Source organism: Chinchilla lanigera, unplaced genomic scaffold (assembly GCF_000276665.1).
Source record: "Chinchilla lanigera isolate Chin_1 unplaced genomic scaffold, ChiLan1.0 scaffold00051, whole genome shotgun sequence".
NCBI classification, from domain to species: Eukaryota; Metazoa; Chordata; class Mammalia; order Rodentia; family Chinchillidae; genus Chinchilla; species Chinchilla lanigera.
The window spans coordinates 10,183,117-10,198,714 of record NW_004955452.1 but is presented as its reverse complement, the minus strand read 5'-3'; the positions used below and the strand labels follow the sequence as shown (position 1 = coordinate 10,198,714).

Here is a 15,598-nt window from a genome sequence, read left to right as displayed (position 1 = left end):
GAAGATTGTTAGAAAAGGAGAGGCGAGGCTTTGAGAAACATTTCAGGCAGGATGACACTGATCAACAATGAGAATCACAGCCAGCATTTACCATGGGCCTCAGTCTAGGCCAGGCCCTCTGTATGTGCTATTTACTTGTTTATTTGTATTCACTTACTTATTTGTCTTTTTTGAGACAGGGTCTCACTGTGCAGTTCAAGCTGGCCTTGAACTCATTTTGTAGCCCAGGCTGGTCTTGAACTCTGGCAATCCTCCTGCCTCAGCCTCCCAAGTGCTGAGATTTCAGACATTCACCACCACACCTGGCTTGCATGTGCTATTTAATGAAATGCTCTTAATTTAATCACCAGTGAACAGATAAACTGAGGCATAAAGCACTGAGTGCTGGCCCAAAGCCATACCTTCTTTATTAACAGCCCACTGGGACTCAGAGCTGGCCTTGGAAATTTCCTTTCTGCCTCGGCCTGCTCAGGGCACAGGGGGAGATGGGATCAGAGAGAGAATTGACTTGCAGGGGAAACAGAAGTCCAGGAAGGCTTCCTGGAGGAGGCAGGTTTTGAGCTGAAGGGTGAATGAGCTGAATCTCTGGAGAGACAGGGCTGAGGGTGGCTGGCTTTCCAGGTGAGAGGAGGAACAGAGGCATGCGTGGAGGCAGGGAGGTGGCTGATATGGGAGGAGCCCAGCAGAGTGTCCTCTAGGGAGAAAGGGGCTCCTGGCCTTTAGTGCTGGCCAGAGACCGCCCTAACCCTGCTGAGCCGCACTCCTCAGGGACTAGAGATCATTGCTCAGCAACAGAAGGAGCCATGTGGGCTTCCGACCTCCAAACTGACCCACAAGGGCGAGGTGGAGATTCTGCGGGACACAGACCAGATGCTGACCCCGGAAGACCTGGTAAGTGGGGCCTGAGCTGGTGCTGGGTGGGCCCCATGCCCGGGAACCCTGCTCCTCACCCCACTGAGTATGTGGCTGTGCTTGTGGTAAAGCGGGACAGTGACCCAGACGGGCATGGCCTGGGTCTCTCCTCAGCTTCTTTGTGCACTAGTTTTTCTAGCTGTAAGGAAGAAGCTTGGTGTATTTGGTGGGTTGGAGCTGGGCTGGGCGAGGAGCCACCCAGCACCCAGGCCAGTTGGGCCAGACAGCCTCCCGGAGCTTGCCCTGGCTCCTGGAGGAGGCCCCAGAGTCTAGGCCTCCTCTCACCCCCAGGAATGGGCTCCACCCCTGTGCACATCCTGTGCCTTCCTGCCCCAGCTCCATCTTGACAGAGCCTGATGTGGAGGCCCATGAACAGGACACCTAGAGCTTCCCTTTTGTTCACATCAGTCACTCTCAGAAGAAGCCCACTCTAGCTTGGTTTGGGTGTTCCCAGGGTCAGATGTCACTTGGCTCTAATCAACTGTGTATCCAGGAACAAGGGGTGCAAGACAGTCCCCAAACCCTTATTTGTGCACTCAGTTCATATTTATGGAGCACCTGCTGGGTGATGGGCACTGGAAAAATGGCAGCGAACGTGGATAAACAAAACTCCCCGCTTCCCACACCTTCCACCCTGACATCCAAGCCAAGGAGAATTACGCCCTGCGCAGAGCAGTGCCCTAAGTGGGTGTGGCTGCTCCCCAATCAAGTCGAATTTCCTGATTAATGGAGTGTCAGTGTAGGAAGGAGCAGCGAGAGAAACCCTCAGCCCCAGGAAAGCGGAAGACAGGAGATAGCGCAAAAGGAAGGGAAAGTGACACACAGCAACAATCTTTACTCGCCTGGACTCCTGCTGTGTGTCCCTTTTACCAACAGCACCTCATTCAAACCACGCAGTGATCTACATGGGCTGCGACTGCGCCATTTCCTCAGTGAGGAAGCTGTTGGCCCCGGGGTCAGGCGGTGCGCGGTGCTAGAGCTGAGATCTGAACCTGGGCCTCCTGCTCCACAGCCTGCGCTGTGGCGCTGCTCTTGAGGTGGTTACAAGGCGAGGCTAGGGGCTGGGGATTTAGCTCAACGGCAAAGCGCCTGCCTGGCAAGCGCAAGGTTGTGAGTTCGGTTCCCGGTACCGGAGGAAAAAAAAAAACAAAAAACAAAAAACAAACAAACAAAAAAAACAAGGCGAGGCTAGAGTTTCAGAATCCTCTTAAACCTTTCTAAAACAGCATTTGCATGTGTGTGTGCTTACAGCTCTTTCCGTTATGAGGGAAAAAGTGACTTGGCACCAGACATGGAGTGTGTGTGTGTGTGTGTGTGTGTGTGTGTGTTGGGACAGGGGTACTAGGGATTGAACCCAGGGCTTTTGCATTGAGCTCATCTCCAAGCCCTGGTTTTTTTTCTTTCCCCTGTTTTTATTTTTTGAGGCAGGGTTTCACTAAGTTGTTAGATTGCCCAGGCTGGGCTTGAACTATCAATCCTCCTCCTGCCTCAGCCTCCCAGGGTGCTGGGATTACAGGTGCACATCACCATGCGTGACTATCAGGGGTCTTTAAAATGATCATTCTCCCTGATTCTGTCATCTGCTTCTGAGAACTTCTGAGAACTCAAGGAAATGATGTAAAATTTAGGAAAATATTTTCTGTGCCAAGATGTCTGTGTTAGTGATAATAGTGAAAACCCAGAAATGACCCAGAGGTGATAGAAGTGACATGTACACTACAGCCCGCACCATCAGCACTGCCGCCAGGGGCTGGATAATGTGGCAAAGGCCTCTGCCACAGTTAATGGACTAAAGTTGAATATTTGACCCCAGCTATTCTGCCATAAGGATCCCTTCCCAATCCTGTGCTTAGAGGAGCTGTCATAAAGGAACATCAACTATTGTCTCAATGGTGTGACAAGAGGTGATTTTTTTCAATTTTTTTGTATTTTCCAATTGTTTTTTACAAGTTCATAGTATTTTGTGGTAGAAATGTTATTTAAGAAAAGAAAATAAACCACATCCTGAGGCTGCCTAGCCATGGAGGCCCCCCTCACTGATTTCCCCAGCCTCCTTCTTATTTGTCCTTTTCTGCTCCTCTGCCTTGCAGGGACCTGCGGTGTCCGGAGACTGCAGCCTGCAGGCCCTGCCTGCCCTGCTGGGGGACATCACAGGACAGCATGATCACTACTTCCTGGACCCCGACTGCCACATTTGTGCAGGTGGGGGCTGCAGGGGTGCAGGAGGGACCCTGCTTCAAGCCGGGGCTCTCAGCGCTGGGGTGGCTTCCGCCTCTGCATGCCTCTTTCAGCTCCTGCCTCTGTTGCTCGCAGAGTCTCTGAGTGAGCTGCCAGGCTTCTCCAGAGCCTCCAGGAGCAGCAGGGTCAGTGTCTCCCAGAGAGCCCCAAGCCCAGCTCCTGTGCCTTCTCCAGAGATGCCCAGAGCCAGGGAGACACGGCCCACGGAACCCCAGAATAGGTGTGAGCTGGAGCCGGGAGGTGGCAACCTTGAAGGGTGGGTGGGGGAGTCCACAAGCTGGGGCCGCAGACACACAGCGTGGGCTTTTTTGCCTATATTGCCGTGGGCAAGTCTTTCTGCCTCAGTTTCCCCACGTAGACAGAGGAAGAGATCATCCCAATTCCTCCCTGCTCAAGGCCATACTTGGACCAATGTTGTTCCTTGCAGTGGGGACACGGCACCTGCTCTGGAAAGGAAGGAGATGCGGGGTGCTCCTGAGGACCCATTCTACTTAACCCATCTGTCTCTCCCTCTAGGTACCAGACGTCTGCTGGGCCCACAAAGGCTCTGCCCACCCCACCTCCCTGGGAGGGGGCACTTGACATGTTCTCCATCAAGCGGTTCCGGGCCAAGGCTCAGCTGGTCTCGGGACACAGCTGTCGGCTCATCCAGGTTTGCCCGCTCTGCTCTCCAGGGGCTCCCTCATATGCTCCCCAGTGAGCTCTTCACCTGGCTACTTACTCATTCACCCATGTATTCTGTTACTCACTCTACCCTCTCTGTGCCTGGCCTTGTGCTAGGTATCAGGACAAATAAGATGCCAGCCCCACTTCTGGGGAGACACAGAAGGTGAATCACTTTAAGGCAGGAAGGGCCTGGGAGAGACGTCTGGTGCCTCTCTGGCCCAGGGGAGAAGTTATTGTTGAAAGACAGAATAATCAGCTAAAGTGTTAGATGAGGGTGGCAGGTTAGCAGAGGGAGTGAGGGGCTTTGGAGAAGTTGTGGGAACTTGGGCAGGGCAGGTTATGGGCCTCTAGGGTAATTATAGCAGCCACTGAGGGTTCCAATACTGCCTACCCATCTTCCACGCTTCAGGCTTCGGCCTTCCACGTGGCTGGGAATGAGTCTGCCTAAAAAGAGGGGAAGCTGGGGGCTGAGGCCATCTCACCCACCCCCAGGCTCTGCCCGAGGTGATTCGCTCAGCGGGCTGCATCCCCCCTAACACTGTCTGGGACCTTCTGACCAGCATTTCTCCAGCTGAGGCCAAGGTAAACGCCCACTGCTGGGCACCCTCTTCACCTGGCCCCTTGTCCTCCCCCCTCACTCCATCCCTCTCAATCTCTGGTGCAGAAGCCTGGTTTGGGAAATCCAGGTCTAGTTCCTAGTGTGACTGCAGACCCACTAAGTGACCCTGGGCAGGTCCGTCTGCTTCCTCCCCTGGGAAATGGGGACAGTTCTCGGCGGTTTAGATGTCTGCAGACAAAGAGGACCATTGCTCCTCAGCTGTTCTCCTGCACCTGCAGGACGTCTCCGTGGTCAGACTGTGTCCCCTGGGCACTCGGGATACCCAGAACTGCCGCTTGCTCTACTCCTACCTCAACAACAAGCAGTGCCATGTACTGACCTCCGTGCAGCATGTGGGGGTGGTCCTGCTGCCCCTGCCCGCCTTCCAGCCGCTGCCCGCCAGACTGCGCCTTCTGGGCGGTCCAGGTGAGTGCCCAGTGCCCACAGCACACCTGCCTCCCCTGGCTTGGTGAGCAGAGGGTGCTGTTGACACAGTCATCTGTGCCTCAACAGAGACAGGCACGTCTCAGAGGGGAATGCCTGCCACGTGCGGATGGGACAAAGAGAACAGGAGGAGCTCAGGCTAGGGGTGTGGCTTAGTGCAGAGCGCTTGCCTGGTGTGTGTGCCTGTGATCCTGGGTTTGATCCTTAGCTCTGCCAAAATAATAATAGCTGATACCTGACTGCTACTTGATACTTGATGTGCCAGCCGTCGTTCTAAAAGCTTTACCTAGAGGAAGTCGTCATCTTTTCCTTTCTCTCTTTCTCCTCCTATTTCAGTGCTGGGCATTGAACCATGGGCCCCACACATGCTGAGCATGGGGACCCACAGCCCTTTACCTAGATGTGCTCTTACAGTTTTGGAATAGCTCTCTCACAGTAGTGCTCTTGGATTCTCTATTTCACAGAGGAGAAAACTGCCCAGAGTCACCCAGCCAGTCAGTAGCAGAGCCAGGCTCACACTCAGGCAGCCTGGCTCCAGAAGCTGGCTCCTGAGCACCCCACTACACTGCCTCCCAGTTAGACACTGCCAAGTAGAAGCTTTAGGACAGCTACATTTGACCCAGGGGCAGCTAAACCAAGATGGGACCCACAAATTGAAAATGTCACCAACAACAGGACGGACAGGTGCTTCACCAGAGCCGTACTGGGCCAGGCCTGGCCTCTGTGTAGTGTTTACTCCAGGGAAGGCACCTGGGGAGAGGGCTGGGGACTCCAGGGGTAGATTCTACCTGTTCGGTACAAATTGCTTGGCCTTTCTGGCCCGCATGTCCTTCAACAACAAGGAAGACTTTGAGTCACAGAGCCTTGGAGTCAGTCCCTCCACACAACACCGTCAGCTAGAACCTTGATCTCGCCGAGACTAACGCTTCCTACACACGCTCACCCTCCCACTTTCCTTCCCAGCCTCCCATGGGTCCCTGCTCACTGCCAGGAAGCTCTGCTTGGGATCTAAATTCCAGACTGTGTCAGATACAACGCAGCTTCGGGGTCTTCCCACCAGTCCATGGGTCTCTCCCTCTTTCTTTCCTTAGGTCTGGAAATCACACACTCGAGCCTGCTGCTGGCTGTGCTACTCCCCAAAGAAGGGCTTCAAAACACAGCCGTGTCTAGCACAGTGTCGGGGAAGGTTCGAAAGAGAGTGTCCTTCAAGGAGAAAGTGGAGATCAGATTCTACCAGCCAGAGGACAGGAAGCCAGATGTGGCCCTAAAAGGCCCTCTTCCCCCAGAGGGTGCCCTGCAGCAGAGCCAGGACAAAGACAGCCTATCTCGAAGACAGCCTACCTCCTTTCCCCCCAGAGGCCGGGGGAAACCATGGGCAGAGGCTAAAACCTGGCAGTGTCATGGCCGAGGGAAACAGTCCCCAAAACCAGGCTGCCAGCCCCAACATCCCCATTTAGCAGTGCCAGCTGCCAACAGCTTTGGTTACGGCCAGCATATCCACAGGGCCTCTTGCCCCTACCAAGTCCTAGTCCAGAACCTCAAGTCCCTGGTGACCATTAGTCACCAACTCCAAGCTTCACTGAGCCCCTCAGGCCAGGATCCCCCTCTCCCACCCCCTTCTGCATTTCCTCAGCTCCCTTCAGCCCCAGAGACTTACTGCGGGTGCTGCCGGCCCCCCACAGCTCCAGAGATCCCTGGCTCAGCCCCTCCCCCCTCCTTAGGCCCTACAGTTGGCGCTAAGTGTTTCTTTCCTAAAAAGGACTGACCCTGGTTACCCATTAGAACAGAGGCTTTGCTTCCTTTTCTAAAGCTGAACCAGGGAGAGAAGTGGGTAGAAGGAGCTGGTGAAGGGAGGGGAGGGTCAGCTTTCCCTGTCTGCCCTGTTTGTTTCCTGTTCATTAGTCTGTTTGGTGTTGGTTTTTAGTTTAATAAAGAATTTGGCAAAGCTAGGGTTGCATCTGCTGGCTGATAGGAGACTGTAGTCCCAGCCAAATGGTTTAGGGTGTCTCTGGGAATTATTCTGTGTACAGATGTGCGACCTTACCAGCCACTGGTCCCGAACCATCACTGCTCCAGAGCACAGCTATTGCCATGGAGGCATCTGGAAGCATTTTCCAAATATTCTGAACTAAGGGGAAGGATAAGTGATAGGAAAGTAGGCAGGACCAGGCTGTGGAGAGGAGAGAAGAGGGTGTAGGCTTTTGAAGGGGCACCAGCACCTAGAGATTGCTAGGGAGCGAACAGAAGGAAAGGTGCAATACTTTTTAAACTTCCCAGTACCAGGACCCCCCCCACACACACACACACACACCCATCAACGGGAAGATAGCACAAGACGTCACCCTGTGTGTGCAGTGCGGGTGTCCATGCCTGTCAGGTCGCATGTCTGGGGTAGATCTCAGTTGCAGCTCTTGTCAGCTCCCAGAAAGGTACTGGAGAAAGGCACAGTCTAGGCCTCGGGTTCGGAGGCTGATGCTAGTGTGGGAAGGTGCTGCTTGTGGTTTCCTAGTAGTGCTTCGCAGCTTGGGTTTCCTGAGAGGTCTGTGAGCTGCATGAAAGTGTGGGAAGGTGCTGCTTGGCCTTGGCCTGGGCGAGCTCCTCGCAGACGCTGTAATTGTAAGGCGTCTCAAGGTGGCAGTCCCCTCCAGAGAGCTCGGTCTGGGGCCTGAGCTGAGGGTGAGCTGCGCCTGGCTAGGCAGCCCAGGGCGAGGAAGCTGGCCCGGCGAAGGGGCAAGAACCCTGGCAGGACACCACTCTTCACCCCAGACCCCGGAGGAGTTCCCCTCTGCTCTCCCTTTCTCCAAGTCCGCCCGTGTGTGGGCTTCGCTCTAAACCCCGGTGGACTGAGAGGGTGACGGCTGTCTATGGGAGCCCCCTCTTCCCTGCGCCACGTGCTCTGCGCTGCCCTACTCGCAGCTGACAGCAGAGGGGGCCCTCAGCCTTGGGATGGAGGTCGGGGCTGGCAGGACCGAGGCCGAGCTGGGGGCGGGGTGAGAGAATTTAGGAAGAGCTGGCCGACCGGTGAGGATGGAGTGCAGGCGCGGGCAGGGAGAAGGAGCTGGTTGAGTGAACCCGGGAAGCGAGCAGGAGCTCCTTCGGGAGCTTGTCTGGCTTGGAGGGGCAAGAGAACACCACAGCCTCTGCGCTGTATGCAAATGACGCAAATTACTATGCAAACCGGCAGCTTGATTCGGAGTCCGCAACTTGGGTGGTTTTCCTACCGCAGTCGGCGCTGGAAGACGGCAGTGTATCCCTCTCCTCAGGCTGGGGGTTGCTCCCGGAGAGACAGGGGAGCACTTGCTCCCTGCTCCCTCCCGGGGCACACAGGGAAGACCAAACTGTGGCCTCTGGGGAGGGCCTTCCTTCCAGAGCTTCAGTTTGCCCGTCTGTAAATGGGGATGCTAATGCAGCCCTTTAATTCCTCGTTCTCGGGGAAACGGCTCTGGGTGGACCTCGAAATCCTGCCGTCTGCCTAGAAGTGGGAGCTGAGCCACACGCCCCCTACTTTCATTTTGGCTTTCGTCCATAAGCCCCTCGCCGTTCTCTTTTGGAAAGGACCCGGAGCGCAGTTTAGGCGTGACGTTGCTAGGGGGCGTGGCCGGCGGTTGCTAGGCTCCAGGGACGTTGCTATGCAACCCTAGGCGGGGCTCACGTTGCTAGGCCGGAGCTGGAGTCTCCAGCTACCGGAAGGGTTTAGTAGAAGGCGCAGCCGGCCGGCCAGAATGGTGACGCTGCGCTCCTGCTGCTACTGCCCCCGCGGTGTCAGCGTCCCCTGGCTGGACGCAGCCTCTGGGGGTCCTTCCGGTTCACACCCTCTTCCACTCCGTGATGCTCTGGGCGCCAGAGCGAGGAACCCTGGGTCTTTGCGCCCGCTGGTTGCGGGGTCGCTTTTGGATTTCCATGGCAACTGCTCCTGTGTCACCCCATTGATCTCAAAGGTTTGAGCTGTTGCTTGTGAAAATTTACATATATCTGCATGTCATTAACATAGAGGCGGGGCCGGAACTTGTTTGGGCAACTATCCCTGATAGTTCCCTTTGCTCTCATCCCGCCTGATGGTCATGTGTACTGCGCATGCGTGAGTGTTTTACTACTCTGTGTTCCCACATTTGGGGTAGGTGGGTGAGCTATGACAGTGACCGCCAGCTCCTGATCTCCAAGTTCTCTCTCTTTTTTTTTTTTTTCCCCCGGTACTGGGAATCGAACTCACGACCTTGCGCTTGCCAGGCAGGCGCTGTGCCGCTGAGCTAAATCCCCAACCCCTCCAAGTTCTCTTATTGAACCATTAGCATGAATTTGCTCAGGGATCCCTATCAGAAATTCAGCTCCCTAAATAATTCCGTCTTGAGGAAACCCCAATTCTGCCCTTTCTTGACTCTCGCTTTGAGTAAGCGCCCCTCCCTGTGGTTAATTTTCCTGCTCTGTTAGCGGGGACACAAATCCCTAACTACGTTATGTATGGGTTAAATGGGATGCCACTTTTACACATGCTTATTGCTGTCTCTGGCCCTCAATGGTTGCTTCCCCTCTCCCTCTCTTGTACAGCCCAGCTCCTCTCTGAACCCAGTGAAAGCAAATCACCTTCCTTTGCAGCTCCAGACAGGACAAGCAGACACCAGGAACAACTTTCAAATGTCAGAGAAGGGGTGAGGATATAGCTCATTGGCACAAGCACCTGCCTAGCAAGCACAAGGTCCTGAGTTCGATTCCCAGTACCAAAAAAAAAAAAAAAAAAAAAACCCTAAGTAGCAAATGTCAGGGAAGACCGCATTCCAGGCACAGAATGAGGAATCTTAGTTTGCCTGTTTGTCCTTCTGGGAGCCTGGAAGCCAGGTTGGTTCACCTTGGACCCCACCACTACCACCACTGCTGCCGCCACCACTGCTGCGGCCACCGCTTGCTCACACCCCCAGCCTTGTCTCTTTCATGAGCCCGCTGTTCCCAGAAACCCTGTGACAGGTGAGTGGTGGGAGCTGAGAAAATCCCCTCCAGGAGTGAGATATTTAGGAGAGAACAGGGCCCTGGGAAAGGCAGAGAGCAGAAACTTTGTAGCAAGTCTGAGTCTTTGCCAAAGAGTACTGGGGAAGCCTGGGGTCACTTCCTTGCCCTTTCTGGTCCTCAGTTTCCCCACTGTGGACCCTTGAAGCTTCTCTGCTACAACATATAAGGGGGGTAAACTCAGTGTGAAGAACCTTCTCACTGCTGCAGCATAGCAGTGCAGTGGAGGGAGTGAGTCCCCCGTTCTCGGGACTGTGCAAGCAGAAGTGTGGCTGAGAGGGAGCCAAAGAACTTCCTCCTGGTCGCTTATTTGGACTCCAGCTGCTCCAAATAGCCTCCTCAAAGGCTGGGAAGTTCTTACTGGGTCTAACTTCTGCTCTTCCTGCTTTAGTGGCGGCTCCTCCCTGTCCTCCTTTCTGCCACTGTCTCTGTAACCTTAAGAGCCCTGATTGCTAGGGTCACAGGGGAGGCAGAAGTGGTAAAAGGCAAAAATAGTTCCGTTATATGGTGGTGGTGTTGTCAGGTTTGGATAATTAAAATAAATGAGACTGGCTTCTACCCTGGTAGAAGATTGTGGGTGATGGACAGGGGGTATTGGAGCTGGGTTCTGATTGCTCCATTGGCTCCTGGGAGGAGGTGGGACTGTATAAGGGCCCATACCTTGTAGTTGTCACCTGAACTGCTGTACGTAGGAATGCTGTCTGCTGGCAGTAGGCCAGCCCCTTCCTGCAGCCACCTGTGCTCCACAGGTGAGAGTTCCAGGGACGGGCTGAGAGTCTAGCAGTGCCCGGTTGGCCTGCCTGTGTCCCACTCTGGGGGCCAATTAAGTCTCTATCCCTAGCCGCGCCGATTAACAGTTAATAAGGCAGCAAACACCTACAGCTATGGAGGAGAATTAAGAGCAACAGTCGGCATAATACACAACCCGATAAGTGAGCAATTAACAACCAGAGAAAGATTAATAGAAGCAATTATGTCCTACTCGGAGCTCTGTAAATACAACTGTCAACGGCTAGGGGATTCAGTCTGGTCTCACCTGGCCCCACCCTAGTGGTAGAGCCGGCCAGACCAGCATGTAGAGCCTGGGCCACAGAGCCGTGTACACGTGGGACATGCACAGATATGCAAATACACACTTAAACATGCGTACACAAGCACACAGCGAAGTAGCCCACAAGATGCAGTTAGTTACACAGATATGGAAGTCCCCCACTGTCACAAATTCACACACATGGGTATAGACACACATAAATCCTTCCAGAAATATGCACAGACATGCACAGAAAAATATCCACAGTGTCACAAAGAGACGGTCCCATTTTACACAAAGCTAGAGCCCCATAGACTGCCAGACTCATAGTGTCACATGCACAAGCTGAGATAGACTGAGAGCGGATGTGTGCCATTGTGTAGGCACACACCGCTTCATACCAAGGGCTCAAAGGCAGGTGTGCTTATGACATTCGCCCTTCTTTGATGCTTACCTTTCAAAGGGTCCTCTGTAGCGGGTGAAGAATACAGCAGAACACTAGCCTGAGGCAGCTGAAGGGAGGACAGGAAGAGACATGAAAGGGATAGCATGTGTGTGAACACATATGCAAGCATGTCTGCATGTATGTGAGTAGGTATGTGTGTCCTTGTCCAAGAATGTGTTTTATCAATGCTTGGGTATGTTCCTTGTGTAAGCATTTGTGTGCCGTTTAAATGTGTGGCCACTTGGATGTGTGTATGTCGTGATGCATGCATGAGAATGTGTATGCGTGGGTGTATGTGTATGTGGGTCTGTGATTACACATGTGGGTCTCTGATTCATGCATGATGCTGTGCTAGTGTCCATGGCTGGGTGACTGACTGTACTTCACAGTGGTTTTGTATCCGTCTTGTCCTAGTGCTGGGGCAGGTGAGGGGCTGTTCCCTGGGAAACCCAGGAGTTCTGATGATGCCTGAAACCAGAGTTCACCTCCAGGGGTAGGGCTTGGGGACAGTCAAGGATGCTTTAGGACTTCTCAGCTGACTTGGTTTCCCAAATAGGGACTTCTGGCCCCTCTATAGAAAGCAACCTGAAGGTTAATTTCTCCTGAGAGCTGAGCCAAGAATTCACAGAACCCCCCTGCCTCCACTCAGAGCCTCCCACGGAAAACCCTCAGACCAAAGACCCCCAATCTGGGGTACACAGCATCATACTCAGAGACTCCAGACCACAGGACACAGTCACGCAGACACATAAACATAGACAATCATGAATACAAACATATGAATGCCACTTGTAGCCCACCTAGACGGGCCACAGGCTCAGCATACACCATCGCACACACCTACACTCCCACCTGCCCACACAGCCATAGCGTCCTTTGACAGGCCCCTCCACCTCCCCCAGCACCAGCCGGGCCAGATGGTGGAGGCTGGCAGGCCCCAAGAGAGCTCTCCATCACCGCTAACCCAAAGGCTGACAGGCGGGCAGGCACACCAAGGCCTGGCTTTGCCAGAGGGGGCGGGTGTGTAAATTAGGAGGTAATGAGGCTTACCAACAGCTCCTGACCCCCTGCCCCAGACCAGGACGGGGCTTGCCCCAGGGCCCCTCACTCAGACAAGGAGGAGGTTCTGTGTTAGAACACTCAGAAACACTTCCCCTCATGCAGACGCACCTGGGACACAAAAGGCCCTAGGACACAGGTGGACACTCTCCCTCTAATCTCACGAGGATGAGCCATTCCCTTGTTCAGGAGGAACTTGGAGAGAATTTGGCCAGCCTCACTGCCACCTCCCACCATCTAATGAAAACAGCTAGCAAGGAAGAATGGTCAGGGAGATCAGTTGGAAGGTCCCACAGTCACAACATCTGCCCGTCAGGCTATCCTGCTCAGTCCACCCAGCTTCGGTTTGATTTTTACTCCTTTACTCTTTGCTATTCATTTATTCAACCAGTAAGGACGTGGACAAATCATTCCCTTCCCTCCAGTGGCCTGGCTTGGCTGACCTCCTGGATCCTGGTCTTGGGTTACAGCTGCTGGGAAGGCAGAAGAGGGGGTCTGGGCTTAGAGGGGGGGGCGGGGGGAGGGCTGTGCCCAGACCCTACTTCTTCCTCAGTTTCTCAAAATGAAAAAGAAAATGCTTCTGCTGCTGAAGGGAAAAATGCCAAATCCCAGGATGGTAGATAATAATAGCTAACACTTACACACGCTCTTACCCTGCACCAGGCACTGTTCTAAGTGCTTTATGTGAATTAACTCAGTAATTCTCATAACAACTCTAGGAGGCAGCTACTATTATTAACCCCACTTGGGGGCACAGAGGGGTTAAGTAACTTGCCCAAGGTCAAACAGCTTGTCAGAGTCACCCTAAATGTTTAAAGAGCCAGGGAAAGTATACTAAAGGAGGCCTGTAGCCCTCTATCTATCCGCCTTCCTGCCCTACCCTGGGCTCCATCCTGTAGCCTCAGGGCTTTGTACGGGTGTCTGTGGACACTCCAGCACTCCACTCCCCACTTGGTCCACAGTAGTGGCAAATTGCCACCATTTGAGGTGGGACAAAGTCTCCATAGGCCCTGGCAGCTGGCTAAGGTCTGTCTGAACTGTAAATTCTAGGGTTCTGGGTTGAGATACGGTCTAGAAGGGGCTGGAGCTCCAGACAGAAACAACCGAGTGGACCTGTGGACCTTGCAGTTCCTCACCCCATACAGATGAGGGCCAGAGTTGTGTCGTCTAAAGTGGGGGGGTCCAGAGCAGACATTTCTGTGGCCTAGGTCTGAGAGTCCTGGAGCTGGTAAATTCAAGATCCAGGACATGATCCATGTCAGTGTAGCCAGATAATCTCTCCTACAGAAGGTGGGTAGGGACAGTGATGGCTGAGTCGTCACCATCCCCCAGCTCAGCTTGGACTTTACCAAGTTCAGGCTATTCCCACCCATGGGGAATCCCCTAGACCCAGCTCCATGGTGGTTGCTGGGGGTGGAGGGCTTGCAAGATGACTTGATGCCTAATCTTGTCACTCTTTCCACTCTAATCTCAGCTGTCCTTCCTGCATCAAGGGTTAAGAAGCGAGTCTTCTGGGTTTGGACGGGACCTTCAGCAGCAACATAGCGGTTGCCGGCCTTTGCTTTGGGGACCCCAGGATTCCTGTTCAGTCTCCAGAGGCTTTTTTCACACAATTACCCAGGCCAGGAATTTCGATCTCTGGTGCCAGCGAGGCCCTTGTTATGCAAATGCAAGCAAATGAGATGCAAACAGAGCAGCCCCAGATTAACAGAGAAATCCCCAGCAGCTGGAGGAGTCACCATAACGTCAGCTTGCTCCAGCTTCTTGATCCCTCTCACTCTGCCTCTGTCCAGCTGGGTCTGTCTGGGCCCGCCTGTCTTGCCACCACCTTTCTGCCCAACTCAGGAGCCGTCTGCTCAGAGATAGGGTTTGGACAAGGGGGGACACTAAGGCCACCACCCTTGCAGCCTGAGATCTCCCTGCCTCCTTTCTGAGCGATCCAGGCTGGGGAGGAAGTTAAGAGTGCTGTCTTCCCTGTGCTTAACTCCTGTGGAAGAGGAAACTCACACATGTACGTGCACACACAGGCACACACACAGGCAGAGGCGGACAGCAGCCCCAACACATAACAAATACACTCATTCAGACAGTTACACGCAGCCTCACACATACCACCATACCAATCGGGCTGAACCTCCACTCCTTCGCTCCCTGACGCTCAGTGCATTGAATCACAGCCATCAACAGGTGGCAGTGCAGTGGGACAGCAGACTGGGTCCCCACCCTGGGGACCTGGAGAGGGAAGGGTGCTGCTAGTAGAAAGCCCATGGTCAGTGTGAAGACCGAGGGACCCCATGGCCCTCCCCTGGGCATGACCTTGGGGAAGGAGGGGCCCTTTGGAAGAAGCCCAGGGTGGGCTGTGTCCACCCAAACCCCTGGGGGTTCCGGTTGGCATCTGTGCCCTCGGGCAACCAGTCCAAGCCCCAACTTCTAAAAATAAGAGCTGAGAATCTAAGCCTGTGGTTGGTTCTGCAGGAGCCTGTTGCCGTGGCAACCCCTTCTCAGAGGCCTCCCTCCTGGCTGGGCTGCCCCGTTTGGCTGCAGGTCCCTGTGCCAGCCAGCCCTCTGTCCTGTCCTGCTGGAAGGAGGAGGAGCGGGAGTGGGGCTGGGGGTGGCGCAGGCGGGAGGACCTTGGGGATTCCGGCAGAGCACAATGGCCTGTGTGTGCAAGCCAGGCTGGAGCTGACTGTGTGACTGTGAGGCGTGTGACCGTGGGGCGGCCTCTGTTGGGCTGTGTCCCTGGGTATCCATCGGTGCCTGTGACTCGATTCTCAGAGGCCCTGTGGGTGCCTGAGCTCTCTGTGTGCCTGCGTGAGTGTGGCGGTGTGTCTGTGTCCACGGAGGGCCTCAGCCTCAGCCCTCGTCTCTGTGGCCTTTTGTTTCACCCACACGGTGCAGCCTGGCAGTGCAGTGGGAAAGAGGGCACAGAGGTGCAGGGGTGAGTCGGGGCGTGGTGATGGGCTCAACTTCAAATATCAGACCAGCCCAAATCTGCCCATTCGGAGGCGGTGGGGGAAAAGCACTGTGGGCAAAACGCAGTGGGAACCTCAGGGTGCCTCGTGTCTGTGCGCGCCCGCCCGTAGTCACGCTCGGCCCCTCCCCCATGCCGCCTCCCCTCTCCAATTAATCACAATCCTGTCAAATCTGTTCGTAATCACTGCTCCCGCAGCCTCTCCTCTCCTCTCTCAGCCCAGACCTAGCCAACTCC

General features: G+C 54.5%; 1 protein-coding gene across 1 annotated transcript in view; it reads left to right on the top strand.

The window, feature by feature from the left end:
* Spocd1 (SPOC domain containing 1) overlaps positions 1-6,639 on the top strand; it is a 22,839-nt gene extending 16,200 nt beyond the window's left edge. Inside the window, exons 2-8 of the mRNA XM_013519461.1 lie at positions 769-891; positions 3,003-3,114; positions 3,226-3,370; positions 3,667-3,802; positions 4,309-4,398; positions 4,654-4,840; positions 5,950-6,639. Of these exons, the coding sequence (XP_013374915.1) occupies positions 769-891; positions 3,003-3,114; positions 3,226-3,370; positions 3,667-3,802; positions 4,309-4,398; positions 4,654-4,840; positions 5,950-6,623 (1,467 nt within the window). The 3' untranslated portion in view covers positions 6,624-6,639. The remainder of the gene's footprint in view (positions 1-768; positions 892-3,002; positions 3,115-3,225; positions 3,371-3,666; positions 3,803-4,308; positions 4,399-4,653; positions 4,841-5,949) is intronic.
* Positions 6,640-15,598: the final 8,959 nt, after the last annotated feature.